General features: G+C 53.9%; 1 protein-coding gene across 1 annotated transcript; it reads left to right on the forward strand.

Moving 5' to 3' along the window:
* Positions 1-112: 112 nt before the first annotated feature.
* On the forward strand, positions 113-8,067 carry DNAAF6 (dynein axonemal assembly factor 6). Its single transcript, XM_084813421.1, has 6 exons — positions 113-306; positions 1,072-1,138; positions 4,566-4,671; positions 6,292-6,388; positions 7,003-7,088; positions 7,476-8,067. The coding sequence occupies exons 1-6, from the start codon at positions 199-201 to the stop codon at positions 7,603-7,605; spliced, it is 594 nt and encodes a 197-aa protein (XP_084669547.1). The 5' UTR covers positions 113-198; the 3' UTR covers positions 7,606-8,067.
* The last annotated feature ends 11,031 nt before the right edge of the window (positions 8,068-19,098 follow it).

Here is a 19,098-nt window from a genome sequence, read left to right on the forward strand (position 1 = left end):
GACGCCACCGAGCGCGCGCCAGCGCGCGGGCACAAGAGGCGGCGGCGCGCGCCCACGACGGACGCCTCTCTCGAGCGGCCGGCGCGCTGGTTCCGCCCCCTCCGCGGCTCTTGGGCGCGCGGCGGTTGCCAGGCGACGCGGGAGACGCTCGCCGCGGCCTCGGAGCCGAGGCGGGCCGCGGCAGGCGCTCCGCCCGCCATGGCGTCCGCGGGGCTCGACCCCTGCCCGGCGGCCTCCTTGCTGGCGCTGGCCGAGATGCTCCGCGCCCCACCGGGAGGCGGCGGCGACGCTGATGGAGGCCTCGGGGTCAGCCCCTCCCCCGGGACCCCAGCCGCCCCCGCGCGGGCGCCGGGCGGGCAGGGGCGCCCCCTGCTCCGCAGAGCCCCGCGCGCCTCCCGGCTCGCGCCCCGCCGCCCGTGCCCCCATCGGCCCCTGGGCGGCTGCAGCCAGAGCCGGGCGACCCGCCGCGGAGGGCGGCGGCTGGGCGCCGGAGCTCCTGGCCGCGCGTGCCAGCCACCGGCCCAAGCCCGAGGCAGGGGAGGCTGCCAGCAGCCTGCGCGGGCCGCCTGGTGCTCGAGGGCCTCTTCCCCCGGCCCCGGGGCGCTGCCTGCCCACGGCCTCTTCCTGGGCAAGGGGGGCAAACGGACCGGCAGCGGCAGGGGGGGTTTCTTGCCTTGGGCCCCGCCCCCTTTGCCTTCAACTCCACCCACCACCAGAATGCGGCCCCCAGGCTGGAAAAGGTGTGGGTCCCCATCCCCCCGCTTGGAGTCACCCATCTCGGGGAATCCTTTCAAAGCAGGGGTGCTTAAGCTGTGTCCCCCAAAGGAGCCCTGCCACCGCTCCTCCGACTGCTGTCAAATTCCCCCCACCTGAACTCTTCACTTCCTATGCCAGTGGGCCTAATTCAGATCCCTTTTTCCTCACTGCTTTCAGCACTGATGTACAGTACGACTGGAAAAGCAGGCCCAAAATGCACAAATCCTGGCTTCTGTTTCGTAGAGAGCAAACATTCCCTTAGCGCAGGTTAACAAACCACACAAGCCGCTACAGCACCGTGTGCTCCTTTTGCAGACATCCTCCTCACTGAGCAACATGGGGCCAGGGAGCATTGGACCCTCAAGGGCAGCAGGACTGGCAGGTAAGTCAGACAGCCACACATCACAAAAGTAGCTCCAGCCCATCTTCTCTGGGGGACAAGGATGGAGCTTTGCTGAACCTCTGTTGGAGGCAGGTGAAGGAATCACCAACAGGTAAAGTTGCCCTGCGCTCCACTTACATTTGGAGCGGGAGAGGAGAGATGCTGCCTCTATATCCATTGTGTTTTCCCCTTGGTAGGGATGGGGGCAATGTACCACTCGGCAGATCCCCAAATTACACAAAATGGCCAGCAAGAAACTGCCAGAGTTCACTGGTCAGGCCACCAGCCAGGCTGCAGTGGCCAAGAGCTGAGCTCCTGCATGGTCTCCAGGACCCCTCTTCCCCTTGGCAACCCATGTGATCAGCTCCGCAATTTGCCAGCTAGACCAGCCCTGGCAAGTAGCTGCCCAGCATGCCTGTCTCCCTCTGCCGATTGACTGCCTCAGACCCCCTGGTGGTAACACCCCAACAAGCCTGCCCACTCCTGCAGTCCCGGGAACCTGGGAGGCCCTGAGCCTGTCCAGCTCCCTGCATGCCCCTCGGGAGTCCCATCCTGAGGCCAGCTGAAGTCCAGTCGTACAAATCCTCACATCCAGATACTCCAGACGGGCTCCTAGGCCTTGGGCAATGGCTCTGGTGCAGTGTCCCAGATGGCCCCAGCTGCCATGTTGTGAACACCTTCACTTGTTGTATCACTGTCAAGTGTGCACAGGATACCTATGCCATAGAGGAACAGCCAGGAGTGCGGTCTGCGTGAAACAAGTGGGGGGGACAGAGCCAGTATGTCTAGGAGAGTAGCCGCCGGTGGAGAGCAAGGTGAACGCAGACAGAGAACAATGAGCAATAGTCAGCAGCTGGAGCCCATCATCCCTGAACCTGATGGCATAGGAGGTGCTTGTGAGAAGCCAAGAGAAGAGGGAGCAGCACCACCTGAGTGCTCAGGCCTTGGTCTCTCCCCCCCAACCCCAAAGGAGGGATGGGGAGATGGTAATGACTGTGATCATACCCATTCCTCTTTGGAGAAGGGGGGGGATTATGGAAGTTATTGTCCAACACATCTGGAGAGCGCAGGGTTGGAGAAGGCTGTTTTAGTGGAGGCCTCTGGGTAGGGAACATAGTGTTCTGCTCCCTCCTTCCAGGCTGAGATCCTGCAAGGCAAAAGTGCTGAAGAGTGTTTGGCCAGCAGTGGCAATGGTTGCCGTGGAACACCCAGCTTTTGCCAGCAGAGAATGGACCTGCACGTGGGGAAGATGAGGGCATCCCCAGGGTGGGAGACTCTGTTCCCTGCTGTTGGGGGAAAGGAGTGTCAAAACAATATGGTCTGGGCGAAAGAGGTTGGGGAGGAGGCAAGGGAGAGTGACGGGAGTCAAACTCTGCAGCCTGGGTTTCCCCCTCCTTTGTGTACTTGGATGGGTTCTGTTGTGGTGCTCCAGCTGGTGGAGTGGAGTTTGATGTGGGATGTTTTGTCTGGACTCCCAAGGTGAGGTACACATTCGAGTTCTAGGCAGAGCAATGCTGTCAAGGGGCTCAAGTTCCTTCCCTGGTGTGTTGTGAGGCTCTCGTGGGCAAAGGGCTCCTCCTCCGTGTTTGCCATCATAGGATCATAGAAGAGTAGGGTTGGAAGGGGCCTACAAGGCCATCGAGTCCAACCCCCTGCTCAGTGCAGGAATCCAAGTCAGAGCATCCCTGACAGGTGGCTGTCCAGCCTCATTTGGAATGCCTCCAGGGTGGGAGAGCTCCCCACCTCCCCAGGTAATTGGTTCTATTGTTGTATTGCTCTAACAGTCAGGAAGTTTTTCCTGATGATCACCACCAAAGTACCTCCATGTGTGCATGACCTGAGGCCAGGTAGAGGGCACCCTGGGCTGCACACTCAAGTCTTCCTGTGTGGGCTTTAGATACTGTGGGTCTCCTGTGAGTGAGTGCTCGCTTGCACCAAAGCCTGTGCTCTGTTGTGGCAATGTGGCTGAGATGCTTGTCATCATAAAGGCAGGTATTTTCTCATTAATTTTTCTCTTCCACTGAATGGAGGGGGGGGGGGTTGAATTCCTTGCAGCAGGTCCAGGGCTGGTGTAAAGTTGTGCCATTCGAGAGGTGTGCTTGCGGTTTGGAAGAGTATCAGGTTCGGCATCCATGTGTTCCTGTTCACGCTGCCCCATTTTGGCCATTCCAACGGCCTATGTCCACCAGTGTAATAGCTGCACTGGTGGAGTGTTCTGCTGCCATATCCGAGATGTTTCACCAGCATAACTTTTGTGCTGGTGGTGTAACTGCTGTGCCAGCATAGCAGGGCTTCTGTCATCTGCTGTAGCCCCTCAGCCAGCATAACCAAGGTTGTGCCCTGAAAGAGAGTTGAGGCAGGCAGAGGGAGGGGACGAGAGCAAGGAGAGTACAGGAGGAGGAGGAGCGTAGGAGGACCCCTCAACCAAGCATCTTGGAGGCAGCATACAAGTCAAGAAGAGTGGCCAAACACAACTTTGCACATGCTGACGTGCAGGAGGAATTGGAAGTGTGAGCGAGCCACATTTCCTGTCTGCTGTGCCTTTTTTGCCACCCTCACATCTCCCCTTGCACCGAGATGTATGAGCACCGGGTGGCTGTGGAGGCGGCACCCATATTTCCCTGTGGTGGGGGAGATGCCCCGGGTGTTTCTGAAGGTCACAGAGAACAGCTCGCTGTTCTCCCAAGTCAAAGCTGCCCTCAGATTTAGTCCTGCGGGGCTCACGGAAGAAGCACTGGGGGAGGAGCAGCTTCAGTTGAGCAGGATGGCTGAAAACCAGACTGGAGGATGAGACACAATGACAGCGAGGAGGTGCAGAGCATTTGCTCAAGGATTTGGGGGATGAGTGGAAAGTGGGCCGGGGGTGGGGGTTAGAATGCTGGAGAACTGAGCCTGCTTAAAACCTGCGGAGAAAGCCACGTCCTAATCCTGCCTCAGCAGTGGACTTATTTCTCAGCCTCCGTTCCTGCTTCGGGGAACACTCTTTGGAGAGGGTGTTGTGTGATACCAAAATTATTAAAACACTGTTTAGCTGAACCTATTGTCATAGTTCTTTTACCTAGTTTCTGGCACACTTTACAATGCCTATATAAGCCCGTTCTTCCCAAAATAAGTAGCAGTTTTCTCAGTTGGACCATATTGGGTACCAAATCATCACTTCTTAAGGATAGATAAGGAATTAATAGGAATTCAGCCCTCGTCAGTATTTACAGTTTGAAAACGGAGAGGCTCACTGATTTATGGATCCTGCTGTTCAGTCGCTCCCCAGTGCCGTGACTATGTGATGAGCTGGTCTTGGGCAGTCAGTTGCTCTGCAGATGTTGGCATTTCACTGCCTGGTGCCAGTCACGGATCAGGTTGCAAAGCACTCAGAGCTGAGTGTTTTGCAAGGGCAGATAAACAGGTGATACGGTTTCCTTCCCTCCAGCCACCACTCAAATGAAATCTGGAGGCAGCAAAGAGATCTGGAGCACGGAGGAGGTGCCAGAGGGGTCCGAATATGATGATGCCTGGGACGCCAGGGAGCAGCCCGAGTAAGCACTTCTAAGCTGTGCACCTGGGTTGGGAGTCCATGCTGCCCCACCAGGAGAGTTTTCCATTAAAAAAAAAAGGTAACGGTGTCCCCAGCCAGTCGTGTCCGACTCTAGGGTGTGGTGCTCATCTCCATTTCTAAGCTGAAGAGCCAGCACTGTCTGAAGACGCTTCCATGGTCGTGTGGCCAGCATGACTGAACACCAAGGTGCACGGAACGCTGTTACCTTTGCTGCCGAAGCGGTACCTATTTAACTACTTGCAATTTCTTGCTTTCGAACTGCTAGGTTGGTAGGAGCTGGGACTGAAGACGGGAGCTCACTCCATCACGCAGCACTCTGGTCTCGATCTGCTGTCCTGCCGACCTTCCGGTCTGCAGTTCAGCATCTTAACCACTAAGCCACCGTGGCCCCTAAGAGTTTTCCATAGAGCCCCCCATTTGTCTCCCTCGTCCAAACAGCTTCCCCAGGGTCAGTGCTCTGTGTTTGCCCTCTGGTGACTGATTCTTGTTACCAGTTTTGTATGTGCTGGTTAACAAATGAAAACTGCTGCTATTAGATGAGTAACATTATACATTAGCTTGAGCTGGATAAACGATCATCACTTCCCAAGAGCCGCCCCGTGATGGAGAAGTAAGTGAACCCCATTCTTGGCCATAGATTTGTCACAGGCCCACCTGCGCTGCTGCTCCGCATGGTGCCCCAGAAACACTTCATGTTTTGGTTAATGCCTGTCAGGCACATAAACTGGCCCCAATTATGTTTTCTGCACAGAAGTAAAGTCTGCCTGTTCATCCTCAATCAAATTCTCTTGACATTTGCTGGGCAAAGGCAGCTCTTAGCATCCAAAATCTCCTGCTGTGTGGCACAGAGAGATCTTTGTACTAGTTTCCCAAACTAAATCATGGACATTTCCTGACAGAAAATGGAGGCGATCTGGAGCAATTAAGGGGTAGGCTTTGAGTTTACAGCGAAAGAACGGCTGGAATTTTGTTCAGCTATGGACTAGCATTGCTACCAAATCTGTAGACAAAAGTTCTGGTTCCTGCACAGCCCTTCCAATGATTTGGGGAAATAACTCAATTTGTTTTGCTCAATTATATAGGAGCATTACACGCTTGAAATACAATAGTCATTCATGTTTTCTCATTTGTAAAAATCAGAAGAAAGAGAACAAGCAGTTCCTGCATTCTGAATTAGACAAATTGGCTTGGAGGGCGAGAAAAATCAATGGTTGCCAAATGGAAAATAATTAAAATTGGTTAGAAAAGCTCTGTGAGACCCAGGCTCCTAGAAGGTATTAGGCATGGGGTGGGGAAGAGGAGAGAGGCATTACAACTAGCAATGGCTTGCCTGATGATTGCTTGGCAGCCTGCTTGTGAGAAGTCTTCCCAGAGGGAGGGCGGCCCCAGCACCACCTTCCTCCCATGGCTTTCTGGTGTTGCAATGGCTCAGCAGGAACTGGGGGCAGTGGAGTCTGCGCTATGGGGAACGTGGGGACTGCCAAACTGCAGAATGAGCTGAGAAATGGAGGTGGTCCTCAGAGCCTCCCCCACCCCATATGCAAGTGTGGCAGGCCCCCCTGTGGCCTCCCAGTTTGCTGACTCATGTTGTCTTTCACAGGTATGAAATTCTATTCAAGCAGCAGGTGGGCACTGAGGACATGTTCCTGGGGATGAGCTGGAAGGACCCCTCCACCGCTTGCTGTGAGGACATGCTGGTAAGAGCAGGTGCTTCTTCCTAGCTGCCAGGCCCTTGCCTCTTGGGCCAGTTCACGGTGGGAGCCACATTGCCCTGAAGGCTGGCTTCCACAAATCCCTCCCGGGCACCTGGTGATGCTGCCTGTCCCAAGGATGTGGGGTGCCTTGAGGTTTCAGCAATGTGAAATGACCTCCCCCCGCCCCCCCCCGGTGCGGTTTGGTATCCACGTGATTGCTGTGTGCAGGGACAGGGTGAAAACCATCCGATGCTCCCCTTGCAGGCTCAGAGGCAGGTGGGAGTCAGGAGTCCTGCGCCTCTTTGGGCCAGTGGTGCTCCTGGCCTTTGCAGAGGCCATGCTGCGCAGTGACTCCAGGACTTCTCAGCTTGGAATGTTGCTGCAGGGGGTGGTTGGCCAGAGCGCAGCAGAGGGGGGTCTCTTGCAGCCCCTCCAAAGGAAGGGCAGTGGGCCATATGCAGTTATGATCAGAGCCTATTGCAAGGTCCTGTGGGGCCAGCCTTCAGCCCAAGAGGTTTGATCTTCTGATATAAAAATTCTGAATGATCCCTTTTGGTAAGGCAACCAAACTCTCCGTGGTGGCTGTTCCCACTTACTTCCTCTGTTTTTCATTTAAGATTAAAATCAAACTCCCTGACACAAAGGCTTCAGACATTACCCTCGATATCCAGGAAAAGGTTCTTGATCTTCGGAGCCCCCAGAAGTAAGTCGAGGGCAGGGATGTGGCATTTTTCCATCAGTAATTTCCCCCAATCCAGCAGTCCCTTGTTCATGCAAAAACTCCTGCTGCGTGCACAAGGGTTCCCCATTCAGCGTCAGGGACCAGGCGAGACCAAGTGCAGGCATCAGGATTTCTGGGCAGGGAGGCAGATGTCACTCCTGCCTGTGACCCTCATGCTGCTGCCTCGGGGCAGCAGCAGGGTGGGGCTGGGGCTTCTGGTTGTTCTCAGTGTTGTGGTAACTGCCCTGTGTAATCCTCCTCTCAGCATAAAGTGCAGAATGGGGGGGGGGGGGGGCTAGTTCAGCCTCAGCCGCGTGCCATGCTCTACGGTGTACTCCTGAGTCCCACTTGAAGTTGCCCGTTTTCCAGGAAGCTCCTCTTGCCTCTACCCCATCCTGTGGACAGCAAGAGTGGGAAGGCCTGTTTCCTCTCTGAAAAGGGCACCTTGGAAGTCACCTTGAGGATGAAGCGAGAGCTTGATTTCATCAACTTTGCCTAAAGAGGAAGGGAGACCATCCACCCCATCAAGGGGCTATGGAAGGCCGATGGAGACTTCTCAGTTCGGCAGTTGGGCAGGAGGCGTGGGGCCTTTCCACCCCTGCTTCCAAATGGGCTGCTGCAGTGCTTGGTGGATCATCCATGCTGTGCTGGGAGACACAGGGGTGGGGGGAGTCTGGGCAGCTTTGCTCCCTCTCCTGGACTCTGGGATGGAAATCTTGCTGAGTAAGCCCTCAGCCTCTTGAGCGATTTCCTTAAGCTCAGTTGCTGCTTTCAGTGAGGCTTTATAACCACCTTTGTCTGCAGCAGCAGCAAGTGGGGGGGCAGGCCTGCACCTCTAAACAGAGGGGGCAGTGAGGGAGGTAAGGGAGGACTGTCAGCTTTGTAAACAGGCCTGCTTGTTTTTGAGGATCTGGTGCCTGCTTTATGGATAATTAAACTGTTTTTACCCTTCCTTGAAAGTTTGCGCAGCAATATTCTTTTGAGACGATCAGCACATATCAGTAGGAATGTAAGGGTTTCCGTACATTTGATGTCTGCCCATTTTCAGGGCCGCCAAGTGGACCTAATGGTGTTCTCCAGAAAGCAGGTTATCCCAACTGATCACTTCTCCTGGGCTAGATAGACCAGTTTAAGGAACTTCTCTGTTGTGAGAGGAGATAAAGAGCCACAGTCCTTGAAATGTGCTTCAAAGTTCAGATGAAAGCAGGAAACAACCGTTGTGCAGAGACAAAAAAGGACAAAAGTGGCTGGAAACACAACTGTCGCTGCCAAGTCTGATCCTGAGTGCCAGATGGTAAAAGAGCCTTTGTATGGTTAAGCTGGTTGCACCTTGTGCTGGAATCTTAACACTGCTACCTCACTGCAGCATGCCTGCAGGGGAGACATGCTCCCAAGAAGGTAGAGGAAGGACCAGGACCAGACAGGTGGGAGAGGAGTTAACTGGGATTGAGGGTGCTCCTTGGAATGTGTAAGCAGGTCAAACATGATGTGCAGGAGAGATGTTCCAAGGGAGGACGCTTCTGCAAAGGTTCCCAGGCATCCTCTTGTTCTTCAGAACATCCTTCCTTAGAGAGGAAAGGAGGCGCAGGGTTGTGGGAGTGGCAGCGAAGCGTGCACGCGCCTGCTGCTCCAGTGTTTCCAAGGGAATTTGCTGCTAATTTGGCCTGTACAAATGCCCAAAGGCCGCTTGGGAAAAGGAACAGCATCGTGCCACTGCAGGAGTTCACACTACTGATGGCGCATGCAACCCCCAAGTGGTGTTTTTATCATGTATTCAGCACCGTCAGTATCAGTTTTCGTTGCGCCAGTTTGTATATGTGTTGCGATCTTAAGCCACCCATGCCCGCCCGCCCTGCTGCCCTTGTGCCCTTTTGGCAACACCTCCAACCGCTGTGTGCCACCTGGAATCGCCTCGGAGAACAGGCCATGCAGCTGACAAAAGGGGGCTATGTGAGAGCAGACATGGTGGAGCTGGAATAGGTCGTGAGGGAAGTGGGGAGGGGGCTCACAAAACTGCTTCAGCTGAAGGCTTGGAGGCTGACTGCTGACCCCCAAATGAGGCCAATTGGGCAGCTTTTAACCCCCAGCCAGTGTTCTGGGACGGAGGAGAGCTGGCCTACTGAGTCCATACAAGGAAGCATGGAGTTGGTTCAGCCCTGTTACCAGGCAAGGCAAGTTAAGTAAGTGGCCCTGTGGACCACAGTTACAAGATGGGGAATACTTGGCTTAACAACACTACAAGCGAGAAGGATCTTGGAAATGTCGATCACAAGCTGAATATGAGCCAACAATGTGATGTGGCTGCAAAAAAGGCCAATGCTATTTTGGGCTGCATTAATAGAAGCATAGCTTCCAAATCCTGGGAAGTACTAGTTCCCCTCTACTCAGCACTAGGCCTCATCTGGAGTACTGTGTCCAGTTCTGGGCACCACACTTGAAGAAGGATGCAGACAAACTGGAGAGGGTTCAGAGGAGGGCAACAAAGATGATCAGGGGACTGGAAACAAAGCCCAATGAAGAGAGACTGAAAGAACTGGGCATGTTTAGCCTTGAGAAGAGAAGACTGAGGGGAGATAGGATAGGGCTCTTCAAGTCCCTGAAAGGTGGTCACAGAGAGGAAGGCCAGGATCTCTTCTCAATCATCCCAGAGTGCAGAACACGGAATAATGGGCTCAAGTGACAGGAAGCCAGATTCCGGCTGAACATCAGGAAAAACTTCCTGACTGTAAGAGCAATACGACAATGGAACCGATTACCTGGGGAGGTGGTGGGCTCTCCCACACTGGAGGCTTTCAAGACGAGGCTGGACAGCCACCTGTCAGGGATGCTCTGACTTGGATTCCTGCAGTGAGCAGGGGGTTGGACTCGATGGCCTTGTAGGTCCCTTCCAATCCTACTATTCTATGATTCTATGACCCCTTTCCCTCACATCCCAGCTCTGCGCTGGGACCAGAGGGAGAGTTGCCTGGCCTGCCACTGAGCCCGAGGACTCAGATCCCCATTTGCACATCTCGTCTTGCTCCGTTCCAGCCCTTCAGTGCTACCCAGAAATATGAACAGCAGGGGACGGTGGCAGCAGGTCAGGAATGAGCAGCGTTGGGCCAGAGAAGTGGGTATGGACAGGCAGTGTTGGGCGGACACTGCTGGATATAGCCACGACCATGTGTTGGCATTGCTTTGAGAAATCTCCAGGGACGAAATGGGCAGAATGGTGAAATGAGCGCCTTTAATGGTCGGACAAGTTGTTTAGAAGTGCTGCCTGTTGCCAGACCCTCCCTGGGGGAGGCACAGGAAACACCTGTCCAGCGGATTGCCTGAGCATTCTCCAGTGGGATGGAGGGCTGCTAATTGGTTCACAGGTTGTGTACAGCTTTGCCCAGAGAAACGGACATCGGCTCCGGTTTCATTAAGCGCTTCAGAGACAAGGTGGTGAAATCAGCCCACAAGTAAAGCAGCTTCTGAAATGCTCTGGACTTAGGTATTTCTCTCCAGTTCGTTTGGGCGTTCACAATGGCAGGAAATGCTGTTAAGGTTAGAAGTGGAGCACCACTCAGGAACCAATTGGCTCGCTAAGTTTGCATCTTTTATGTTTAAAAACCCTGATTAAATCAAAGGCAAAGGAGACACAGCTAGGAGAGGACATGATGGACAGAAAGGAAGGAGTGGTGTGCTTTGTGCAAAATAAGTGGGGGGGGAGAAACACTGTGGATGGACTGATAGATAGGAGGCAAAGGTCAGCTCGGGCTGATGAGAGGGCCAATGGAGTACCTTTGTTAGGAAGTGGAGAGCACTGAGGGTCACTTTAAGGACCTACTGCTGGGTGGCTCACATTTGTCCAAAAGGGAAGCCCTCCCTGTTACAACAGTTTGGCGGTGGGAGCAGGGAGGAGGACTTAGGCTCCCCCCCCGCCTGCCCCCAGCCCAATCCTCCCAGAGGGTGGAGGCTCCCTCCAGCTGCTGCCTCTTCGCAGTGCCCCTGATGCAGAAGCAATGGTGCTCCCAGACTGGTGAAGTATCAAGTGTGAGACGGTCGCATTTGGCCGTAGTTTCTCCGACTGGCATTACACGGCTGCAGTTTCAGTCTGCAAAACGCAGTTATTACAGAACTGTTCACAAGGGAACTGGGAGTGCAAGAGTACTCGGAGAGCACTTTCAAATGGAACATTCTCAGATTCTGTTCCAGGAAAGAAGAGTTTGCAAGTGGCTAGGTGAGAGAAAGGGCCAAAGGTCTGAGCCCTCAGTCCAATGATCTGCACCCAGGGTGCATGGAAGCCCTTGCCGGGGGGGGGGGGGGTGAGCAGGAGCCAGTTTTCCAAACAGCAGCAGAGAAGACAAGAGGTTTGGGAGGGAAAGCAAGTGCAGGTTGAAACCTGGCAAACACAGGCAGCCATTCAAGCCCTCTGCCGACTCAGGCCGAAGTTCTGAAATAAGGCTACCCACAGAAAATTGGGAGGGATGCACCTGGAGGCTGGTTTGGGCCCACCCTGGCTAGCTGAGGCCTGAGGAGGGCATTATGCATCAGGGTGTGGTGCCTTAGCTCGTCCCTTGCTGGGAAGGACTTTAGTCAGGACCTGCCACAGCTCTGAGCCGGGTCAGTTTTTGCCCTTTGTGGCATTTGGTGTGTCAGTTTGTGGATTTATTTGTTTTCCCCCAAAGCCACGGAGTTTTGCACATGCAAACACCATCTGTGGCAAAGCTGTTCAGCTGGCATCAGTGGTGATCTGAGAGGGAGAGGGAATGCTCCTCTGGAAACAGGAAGAGCTAGGAATGGCCCTTTGTCGTGCTGTTATCAGCAACTACCTTTGACAGCTAAACAGAGCCCCCAGCTTTAGGAGCAGTTTTGGGGGGGTGGGGCAAATGGTGGGGCAGAAGGAGCCCCAGCCTCATGCTTGGGAACTTCCCAAAGGCACCTGGTTGGCCACTGGCAGAAGGAGGAGGATGCTGGACTGCCTGGACCCTGGTCTGACCCATCTTCAGTTGTTCACCTCCTGGGCATCTGGCCGTGACTCCATGACCCTTAAGGTTAGGGCTGAACGAGCCAAGGAAGAGACCTGAGTACCCAAAAAGCATAGGCAAGGAAGGGAGAGAGCTCCCTTCTCTCTTCTGCTAAAGACAGAGGGATGCTTTCCCACAGGGAGGAGCGTGGGGCAGGGGCTCCATTCACCAACTTTGAATTGATCTCCTACTGTTCATGAAGGCCATCAGTCTCTGATTGACTGATTAAGAACTGCTGTGCCAATCCCTATTCCTGCACTAAAACAAATATCGACTCATTAAAGTTTAATGTTCCAAAAGTAATTAAATATTAATTGAATTATTTCAGTTTAATTACTCCGTTAGAAGCACTTCCTGTCTCTGGGGTTGCTCTGCAAAGCAGTGTCAGGCCTCCAGGGTTGAAACATCCTCCTTCTTCCGCCTCAAAAGAGGACTTTGGTTAGGCTAACTGCTGCCTGCCAGGATTTGGCACACCATTCCCGAGGCACAGGAGGAGGGGGCATGGCGCCACTGCAGGGAACTGGCACCCCTCCACCCAGGCATGGCAAGGGCTTGTGAAAGTCTGCCATAGCAGCCGGCCAGTGCCCTGAGTGTGCAGCCTCACCCCAAAGGGAGCAGAAACAGCCCTTTGCATCGAAGGAATGGGTAGCAGCTTTGGCAACGTGTGTCAGATTTAATCCTTGAGGGGTGCCGCCTGACTCCCGCTCCTTCAGTTGCCAGCCCTTTCCCTCCCTCCTTTGTGTGCTTCCTGAAATGGCACAGGAGGGGGCAGAGTATAATCATGATGGGGGGGGGGGGAGTGGAGGAAAGCAGCCCTCCAGGGATCTCTCCTGCAAAGGAAAGCAGCCCTGATAAGCACTGCTCTTGGAACGTGAAATCCGCCATCCCTTCAAAGAGACACCTGCCTTTTACCAGCCGCTGCAGCACCTCCTCCAACAGAAGCCTTTTCCTGAAAGAATCATAGAATAATATAGTATAGTAGGGTTGGAAGGGGCCTACAAGGCCACCGCAGAGGGCTCTGCCATCCCACAATTGAAGGCAGAATGGGGTTTCTGTCGCTAGCAGCAGCACGCAGCTCTTCCTTGCCACCCCTCTGTGCAGCATGTGCAATGGGATAGTACCAATAGGGATAAGAAAAAACAGCTGTAAGGCTGGAAACCAAAATCAAAAGTCTCTTAAGAGTTTGTAATTTCCTTGATAAAGGCCTGTGTTGAAACGCGTTGGGAATTCAACTGGTGCAGTGTTTCTTTTTTAATTTTAGCATGTACAATGCTCCTCACCATGAACTCGCCTCCTGCTGGGTGGGAGGCTCTTTTCCAGCCCTTCTGGGTCCCAGAGGTGCCCCAACAAGAATGCCTACACCCCCTGATCCCAGGTAGCATCCGCAATCGCAATGGAGGGGTCCTGTGGGGAGAGACATTCTGTGGTCTGAGTGCTGGGAGAATGCAATACGCCCACAACATCAGGAGGAATCATGATGACCACACACTGCTTGTGTCTCGCCTTTCCTTCCTCCACAAAGCTTAGAGCAGCTGGCATGGGGTTGTCTTAGCTTTATCAACAACCCTCTGAAATGGATTAGAGGGAGGCGCTAGTCCAAGGGCACCCAGAGAGCTTCCTGGCAAAGCAGGGATTCAGATGCCCAAGGGAGGCTTGGATCTGCCACCCCACATTGGCTCTTGGGCTTCTTGAGCTGGAGAGAGAGAGAAACACTCCCCATGTCAGGCTCTAGCCCTGAGAGTGGCAGCTCTCTTGGTGCTCTTTTCCTTCCCCATTTCCTGGCTCGTTCTTTTGGTCTCCATCACTTTCCCTCCCTGTTGCAGTTTTTCTTTGCACCCTCTTCCAGAGGTCTCCCACCTCCTGCTAAATGTCATCACTTCACATCATTTCAATATTGCAGCCCATTTAAAAAGCCGGTAACACTAAGAGGAAGACTAGGCCGCAAATAAGTGTTCATAGAATCATAGAATAGTAGGGTTGGAAGGGGCCTACAAGGCCATCGAGTCCAACCCCCTGCTCAATGCAGGAATCCAAGTGTTCAGAAGAAACAGCAGCTTTCATGTTCACCCTAGAGGCAAATTAAATTATTTTAAATGTGGAGCAGAGAGGGAGCGGATGGCAAAGGAGAAGTCAGTTAGCCTTGGCAAGAAGTGGTGCTGCCAGCTCCCTCCCCTTTGGGTCTGAAGAGCCAGGGCAGCCATGCCACTGCTGTCAGAGCCCTTTGGGGCCGGGTGGGTATCCCTTGTGCCGGGTGGGAGGCTGGCGGGGACCCTCCATGCTGCGCAGCTTCCCCTGGTTTCCCAGCTCGAGAGCTGAGGACATGGGAAGAGTGTGCCATGGGGCCTCTTTCATTCCCCAACTGCAAATGCTTGGAGGAAGAGGAGGATGTCAGACATATTTTTAACATTTATAAACAGCCCTTTATCCACAAAGGATCCCAGGGCAGCCTACATAACATTATAGAAAGAAACATACAATTTCACTGTGAGAAAATGACAAAATAAGAGTCAAGAAACTATTCAACCAGCAAACAAGCAAATCAATGTAAGTAAAATTAAGATGCCTGGGCAAAAGGGATTGTTTTGATTTGGTGCTGGAAAGAAACCAAGGACAGTGCCAATTGTATCTCCCTTGAGAAGGCATTTCAAAGTTGGGGTGCCAACACAGAAAATACCTTCTCTAGCAAATACATATTCAGACCCAAAGGACCTACACCTAGAAGCGCCTGCGTGTGTACAGTGAATAAAACTATGGTGTGCACTGTCTCTGCCTCTTTCTCACACGCACACGCAGCAAAGGGAAGGGCTGGTGGGCTGGCCTGAACAGGGACAGAAGAGCAGTGTGCATGTTTGTTTAATCCTGTCTGATGGGACAGGATTAAACAAAACCAGAAAGACAATGAGGAAGGATCTGTTGTTTTTTCAGGCAAGGCTGGGCCAAATTTTTGGAACAAAGCTGGGCTAAATCATGGTACTGCCCCCAGCCTTCAGAGAAGGGTGGGCCCACACTCCCACACTCAGCACCTCAAAGCGCAGTGCATTGGAGGGCCACAAGGAGCCACTCCCAGCACTGGGCGGGAGGGACTGTTGGTTGGCGGCATCTTCCTGCCCTGCCACAGGTGCATCCCGTGGGCCCCGACGACATCGCAAAGGGCAACGCCAAGAACAAAAGCCTGGCTGCACACGGCTCCCTTGGCACCCCTAGGTGGTTGTCCTTGTGGAGAAGCATCTCAAGAGCAGTGTGTGTGTGTGTGTGTGCGCGTGCGACAAAGACAGAAAAAGTGAAACGTCTCCAGGCACAGTGCTGGCTTGCAGGGAAGGCTCTAGCATTAGCTCAGCCAGCTGGCCAGGTAGCGGAACAAAATAATTTATTGCTTTCTTGCTGCACATTCAAAATGGCTTTGATGCTGGGCCATTCATTGTGGTAACTGGAGTAATAACACAATTAATTTCTGCTGTAGCCCCACACAAATGGATGGCTTTAATAATGGCTAATTTGGGATGACGAATGGGCCATTTGGGGTGACGTTAATGCTGAATCAGGAGAAGGAAGTCGGGGTGGGGGGAGCTGGAAAGACACCACTCCGAGTGCCTGCAGTCCGCACACGCGTGCCAGCTTGTCCCTTTGCCTGTTTCAAAGCATCCAAAGCAGAGTGTGTGTGCTTTTGCTTGACGCTTTCGGGAACTCCCTAGTCCCTGCGGCCCTAGCCAAACATGTGTCTATGTGGCCACACAGTGCCCACAAGACTCAGAAAGCAGGAGGCACGTTAAGAGAATGCATTTTTAAAACCACTCAAGATTTAAGTGACTTACGGTTTTAATATTCTGAAAATAATATTTTCATGCAATTACATTAGTATTATTTCATAATAATATTCTGAAATACAGAATATGGCATTCTAGGATCAGCCAGGGTAATCTACAGTACTTTACGGACTGAGCAGAACAATTCTGTGTGCTCAATTTACCCTGGCAATGGAGATGCTATGGAGAGCCAGTGTGGTGTAGTGGCTAGAGTGCTGGACTGGGAGTCGGGAGATCCGGGTTCGAGTCCCCACTCGGCCATGGAAGCTCACTGGGTGACTTTGGGCCAGTCACAGACTCTAAGCCCAACCTACCTCACAGGGTTGTTGTTGTGAGGATAAAATGGAAGAAGGAGGAGGATCGTGTACACTGCCTTGAGTTCCTTGGAGGAAAAAAGGTGGGATATAAATGCAATAAATAAATTAAATAAATAAAATAAAGATGCTACAGTGGTGCTGCACCGGCAGAATGGCCAAAGTCTCCGAAGCAGGCTGGGCTGCGAAGGGGGAAAAGAAAATACACCAATGGCAGGGAAAGAGCAGGCCTGCCCCAGTGGAAACAGCACCCCAGCCCACCAATCAGGGGCTGTGCTAGTCATGACACCCAAGCACAGGGAGCCAATGAACTCACAATGATGAGGACACCCCGCCCCCCAGCACAGCCCCTGCAGCACAACACACTCGACACACAAGTGACCCCAGGCTACCCCGCCCATCAGCCCCAGGGGCTCATCCCGCAGCAGCCCCGCCACTGCAAATTAAGGAATGGGCCGCGGCTCAGAGGCTTTGCATGCAGCAGGCCCCAGGTTCCATCCCCAGCAGCATCTCCAGGGAGAGGTAGGCAGGAATCCTGCCTGAAACCCTGGAGAGCCGCTGCTGCCACTCAGTGTCGAGAATACTGGGCTAGATGACCCAGGGGGATCTGACTCAGCATAAGGCAGTTGTTCTTACATTCCTATGTCCCCCGGCATTCCCCAGATCCCCTTCTGCTCCTCACAATCACTGTTTTGGGGGACAGCCCAAAGGCAGGAAGGGGAGCCCACACGACACAGCGCTGCCATAGCTCCCTGAGCAGGGAGCCTGCAGAGAGAACACAAAGTCCTGCTGGGAGAAGGGTCTGAGACCCATGCGGGGGGGGGGGGGGGACGACGACACTCTGGAGGCGCCAGGAGGTCCCTCAAGGGTAGCCACAGACACTGACAGCAGCAGCCTCTGGCGACTCACAGGAGATGGGAAGGGCATAAATGCCCTCTCTCACCTTCGCATGCCTGGGAGGAAAAAGTCAGATCAGGGACAAAAGAGAGGGAGCTTCCAGGACCCAAACCCATGCTGCAGACGCCACAGAGCGGTCCCCGGCCCGCTCAGCCACTGCAGAAGACAGCAGTTGGATACACTGCAGGGTATTTGCCTTCCCCAAGAGCCCGTTACGGACACCAGGAGCCCAGGGGGCCAGGAGCAGCCTTGGCCAGGTGCAGCAGCCCACGTTTTCCATGACAGGTCCCTGCTTAGGCCCCAGGGTGCCATCCTGCACGAGGGAAGCGGGGAGGGTCCCTGCCCAGGCACACCTCAGACCGTCAGGAGGAGGGCTGAGTAGACCAGGCCTGGGGCTGGTGTCGTGTTGTGCCGTCGATGGGGGCGTGGCTGAGGACTGAAGGGGCCTAGCAGATGGTATGTGCTCCAGCCTGTGCTGCCCATGTCCCGCCCAGGACTCCAGCCTTTGGCCGATCCACTGGGGTACCTTCGCCGGTGGAACGCCCCCGCTGGCGTATCTGTCATGGCAGCGACACGCGGTGCTTCACTGGCATAGCTGCGCTTCTGTCGAATCCAAGGTGTGTCTTCGGAATAGGGCTGTACTCTAAATGGATCAATTTAAACCAGTCTTTAATCACACGGGAAGAAATCTCTTCCCTGGAATCCAGCAGTCTGTGGTACCGCAGGACTGACTGTGCCCATTTATTATGGCAATATGAGAAGGAGCCACCTCCATGCCACGTGTCTCAGCTGTGGGGAAGGACCCACAAGCCCCTTGGCCTGGATTTTGGTGCTCACGGGACAAAGCAAAGGGAGAACACGGCCAGAGAAGGCGAGAGCCCTTAAGGGCTCCTCTGGTCTCATCCTCCAGGAGGAAGTTTGGCAAACCAGGAAGGTCTAATTCTGCAGCCTCTCAACTGTGGAGCCACCAATTAATGTCTCACCCCTGTTGCTTCTATTTAAAAAAAAATTTTTTTTGTTTAATTTGCGGCACCCAAGGGGACAAGCTCAAGCAGGCAAATAAAAGACAAAGATTAATATAAAAAGGGAAGATGGCAAAAAACAATAAGATATTAACAAAGCTGAGGGAGAAAGTTAATTCTAATTAGAGACGGGCAAGTCTGGGACATTCAGGCACCGTATTTCAAAGAAACTTCTGCCAGGGCAGGGAAGCTCAGCTCAGGGGACAGGAAATGCTGGGCCGGGGGTGGGGGCAGACATGCTTGATCTCAGCAGGAGGCCACTACAGCTGCGCTGTTGCCACGGGGGCACTCCCGCTCGACCTGCAGCGCCTGGTCCCGTTCCCAGGGAGATCTGTGTGCCTCCAAGGCCCCTCAAGCAGGCCCGACCGCAGGGCCACCTCACCTGTCAAGCACTCCGGCAGCTCCAGTGGGCTGAGGACATCCATCGCCAAACACACATCTCCCCCGCCCCATCTTGGCTCATCATCCCTTCAAGAAAGGTGAAGAGAAGCGGACCTCACTGGAGGGTCATATTGTCAAAACATGATAGACTCACAGGAGAGAGAGACTGAGAGGGAGAGTGATGCCTGCGTGACCACCTTTCAAACCACCCCCCACGTGCTCTTTATCACCAGTGTCTCTAGCAGAGGTGGAGCTCGCAGGGTGCCTGGGCATTGCCTCAGGAAGTTCTCAGGTGGCCGGAGAAGCCCGCCACTGCATGAATTGACTGCTCCATGATCTGATCAGTGGAGAACATGGGAAAAGCCCTGCCTGGCCAGGCTGAGGGTTCATTTAGTGCAGCATTTTGCCTCCCACAATAGCTAAATGGCCCCTTTCAGGGAGCCCACACACACAAGGCATGGTCAGGTCCCAGCTCACCTCAAACTGCTGCCCACCACCCAGGCCTGATGCACATGAGGGCATCTGCCCTCACCTGTGATTTGTGTCCCCTCCCAAATAAAACAATCCTTAGAGGCATAGCA

The sequence above is a fragment of the Heloderma suspectum genome, chromosome 9, assembly GCF_057233095.1.
Source record: "Heloderma suspectum isolate Gila_16-S chromosome 9, 16-S_ref, whole genome shotgun sequence".
Classification (NCBI taxonomy): Eukaryota; Metazoa; Chordata; class Lepidosauria; order Squamata; family Helodermatidae; genus Heloderma; species Heloderma suspectum.